Here is a 4,167-nt window from a genome sequence, read left to right as displayed (position 1 = left end):
TGAAATGTAGTTGATATAGAAGAAGGAAAGGTTTCATTGTTCACAATACACAGCTTCTTCAGTAACAAAGGAAGTCATATCCTGTAAAATTATAAAAGGAAAAGCTATGACACATGACTTTAAAGAGGAAAGAAGTACAACAAGGAAAAAGAGGCGTGGGTTGAAATTTTATAAAGGATGTGAAGGAGAGGTTAGAGCCTTAATTATGACCATATATGGTATATAATTGTGAGGCTATGAAAACTGTTAGTAAATTGATTAAATTTAGTTGTGAGTACTACTCTACGATATCTGATATTATTAGCAAGAACAACATTTAACATTTATTGATTAACAAAAAAGCTGATGTTTTCATATGCTATAGACATGATGTCCTCTACACAAGCAATACATATACAACTACAATAAGGTTACTACAAAGAATATAGAAACATTTCCTAGGACTCAATGATGGGTAATTCCTCATTATTCCGGTGGTGTGATAAGCTGGCATTCATAGCTACTTGGTAAAACAGTTTGTTTTTTAAATTTAAATGTATTAGAATTTGATTGATAATTTTTTAAAGTTTAATCTACTAACGTGATGTTGTTGATCTTTCTAAAGGTAATACACCACTCTTATAAAACGAGATATCATATATCAACATCTCGTGTTATTCTCAGTATGTAAATATGAAAAGATACAAACTATTATCAATTTTTGGCAAGTGGTGATGAACAATGTTTGTATAGAGACTAACAAGACAAAACAACAATCATATTTAGGAAAAAGATCTGTTTACATTATGCTATTAATTAGAAGGGGTTTTGACTTGTCAACAACACATGTTTATAATGCAACTATATCCTGACAGAGGTCATATCTACGTTCAATCATTTGTAGTTAAACCAACAAATAGTAATTAAGGCATGTTAGTGTTAATAAGAAAATATGTGTAAATCAACTTACATGTATAACGTCTTCTGGTGTGCTACAAAGTCTATTAGACTATCAATAAACTCTCAAGATATCAATTCTCATATTCGGGGTTGTCTTCTACTCCGGGATAGCTACTTATTTCGGTGTTTCGTAACTTCTAACAGGTGTTGTGCCAAAATCTCATCTGTGGTAAATTTTCCGTCATTCAAGGACTTTTTTATATTCTGGTATTTTTTTCAATCGTCTCTAAACTAACAGTAGATGAAACTGAATACGTTTTGACAAAATATTCCTTGAATTCTTTTTTAGCTTTTGACCTCAAAGTCAAACTGGTAACTCTGTGGCAGAAGCATAATCCATACATGTGTCAGGTATTTGGCTTTCTGAGAACTCGTGATGCAACAAGACGGAAAGCATCTTGTACGTTAACATTATCTTTAGCTGAAGTCTCAATAATAGGTAATTTCGTTTAGTAGCCCATTCAGTAAGTCTCACGTAATGAAAGCTCATTGTAACAGTCTCTTTTAGTAGCTGCAATAACTACTGTCTGCTTTTTCATTCATAAGCAATTGTTCTACTGCTGTTAACTGACGTTTCAACTCCATACCTTCCATTGAAATATCTACTGCTATAATAAATCCTCGAGGTAACCTGTTAACATTGGATGGATAAGGCAGGCAAGTATATTTATCTGGAAAACCAATAGCATCTCGGCATAATAACTTATCTTACGTGAAGAATCAGGAGATCAAGAGCTCTTGTAGCATAGTACGATGATTTAATAGCTTCTTTAAAGGTGAAAAGGGTGAGAGGTTTCATCGTGAGTAAACAGAGTGTGAGTCAACTACTTCATATGTCACTACTATATCCTGCCTTTAATCCAGGATATGTCACTGATGTGGTCCCCAATAAAGAAAGGTTCCGTGCTTACAACTTGACTTTCAAATTCGTGCAGAGCTAACAAGGATGGTGATCTGCAACGTAGTCATCGACTCCACTGTAACGCAACCGACTACAGAGACACGACTTTCCTATTCCTGCAGTACTAGTATTGATATGTAGCTCCATGAGCTGAATAACCAACGACGCTCACCAAAAAGTGTGAAATCTGTAGCCATTCTCTGAGCAGAGCCAATATCTTCCTATTTTCAAAATGAAAATGATCCTTCGTTACTATCTCGTTATATAAAGGAAATACCTATGAATTTACTATAGTCGATGAATATTAAATTTGTTGACGCGTGTCGTTAAATGTAACGTAATAATTAAGTTTTTCAATAATATTATTTTTAAATAATGTGTCATAATAGTTATAGTTATAGTGACAAATACGAGAAACGAGTCTTGAATTATACAGGCAGTTAGTTAGTGATATATGAGACAATAGACTGAACCTAGTATCAAAACTATGAAACGTCTAAAAATAAAATATAAAAGAATATATATTTCTGCTAAAAAAATTTTTCTTGATACTTACAACTAAATGTAGACTCTGTCAATCTTCTTTCTACTTGATCATGACTAAATTTTAACAAATGCATCATATTGTTCTGAAAATAAAAAGATGATCATAATATCATCAAACTACCATTATATAATGATACCTGCCAAATTAGCTGATAAGACTTGTGTCATACTCCTCTCGTACTAACTCTTCACGTTCTTTCATCATTCGTTGACAAACCATTGTCACTTGTTTCAATGTGAATAAAGGCTGGTCTTTACCATGAGCAGTCGGAGATGAGACAGGTACGTCATGTGACTTCCTTGTGACTCATTGATATAGTTTACGACGTGGGAGCCTCTTCAATCAGCCTCAATACTAGCTACTAATTTATCTACAAAAGAGAATGTAAGTATCGAAATTTTCTTATTTCTTCAAGAAATACCAGTATAAAGGGGTGGAGCCGCTTGTAAAAAAAATTGTGACACAAGTTGTTTTTCGTGTTAGCTGGAGGGGATACTGGCATATCTTCCACTTCTAAAAATCTTTTTCTTTTTTTAAAAACTTTTTACCAGGAGAACTTTCAGATGGGCGTAGATGGAAACAATGGAGGACCACATCTTTTCGTTTTGGTAAGGGCTGTTGCTCAACATGGGGGACTGCCCAAAACATCTACTGGCCTCTTCAACGTTACAACACGCCATATTAACAACTTCATATATTTACCTAACAAGAACGAGAAACAAAAAGAAGACAAGGGGAGTTACAGATTGGAAGAAGTGTGGCTTTTAAGTGCCAGTTCAAATTTGAAGTTCAATTTGAAATTGGTGACGTGTTGTCACGTGAGGTACTATTTAATTTTATTCCCCATTGTAAACACACAGTATTAACTATTGTCATTTAGTCTTCTCCTATTTTTTGCAGGAAACAGCATCTTCTAATTCTTTTATTTAGTTTTACATTCTAATTTCTGTTGTATCATCTTCTCTTTCAACGTGTCACTTGTACAAACCAAACATCAACGTCCAATGAACCTAATAATACTACATTCAAAATTAAATACATTATTTTGTATAAGTACCATTTCTAGTGCTCCTCTAATTACAACAAAATTATATTCGAGTATAATAATTGAGGACTGATCGTCAGGAAGTTCAACAAAGTCTGTGAGAGGATTAGTCTCTAAAATAAGTGAAAATTCATCGCCTTTGGATTCCAATTTGCTATTACTGGAACAAATTCCAAAATGTATGTCTTAAATCCTTGCTATATAAAAAAAAACAAATATTGATATATATTCTATGCTATCTACCATACTTTGTTAGGATATCTGCTGTAGTTTAAGGTCGTAACATCGACCAACACATCAGGTGATCTAGCAGAAAATCTTCAATTGTCTAAACACTATGTTATAGCCCCTATATAAACAATCAAACTTAATTACTAACGATCAATTAAAATAGGTTTACATTTGTCTAACTGCTTATTAATTTCTTCATCATTTTCATAATCTCTTACAAGTTGTGCTACTAATGCACCATATGTTAAGTGAACAGCTCCCATCTGTAGCAAAGAGGTTAAAATATGAAGAATTATTTATTAGACTTACCACATTAACTTTACGACTCTCTAATTGAGCTCTGCTGCCCAATTGGCGGGGACCATATTGTCTATTAATTGAAGAATATAACAATTTTATTAAAAATACGATTAGAAAAAAAAACTAACAATATAAGCAGTAGGGCGTGGCTTAAAAATAATAAGTTACTATCCACCTTCTTTAATAAAAAAATATGGCGGGCTC

At 33.1% G+C, this 4,167-nt stretch overlaps 1 protein-coding gene across 1 annotated transcript; it reads right to left on the bottom strand.

Moving 5' to 3' along the window:
• Positions 1-3,444: 3,444 nt before the first annotated feature.
• Positions 3,445-3,926, bottom strand: LOC121367089 (trafficking protein particle complex subunit 3-like; the record flags this gene model as incomplete). The annotated part of the gene is made up of 2 exons (XM_041491254.1): positions 3,445-3,592; positions 3,808-3,926. Coding segments are annotated over 2 exons (267 nt in total), but the record flags the coding sequence as incomplete, so codon positions are not given.
• Positions 3,927-4,167: the final 241 nt, after the last annotated feature.

Source organism: Gigantopelta aegis, unplaced genomic scaffold (assembly GCF_016097555.1).
Source record: "Gigantopelta aegis isolate Gae_Host unplaced genomic scaffold, Gae_host_genome ctg8941_pilon_pilon, whole genome shotgun sequence".
In the NCBI taxonomy this organism is placed as follows: domain Eukaryota; kingdom Metazoa; phylum Mollusca; class Gastropoda; order Neomphalida; family Peltospiridae; genus Gigantopelta; species Gigantopelta aegis.
This window is presented reverse-complemented; position numbering and strand designations above follow the sequence as displayed.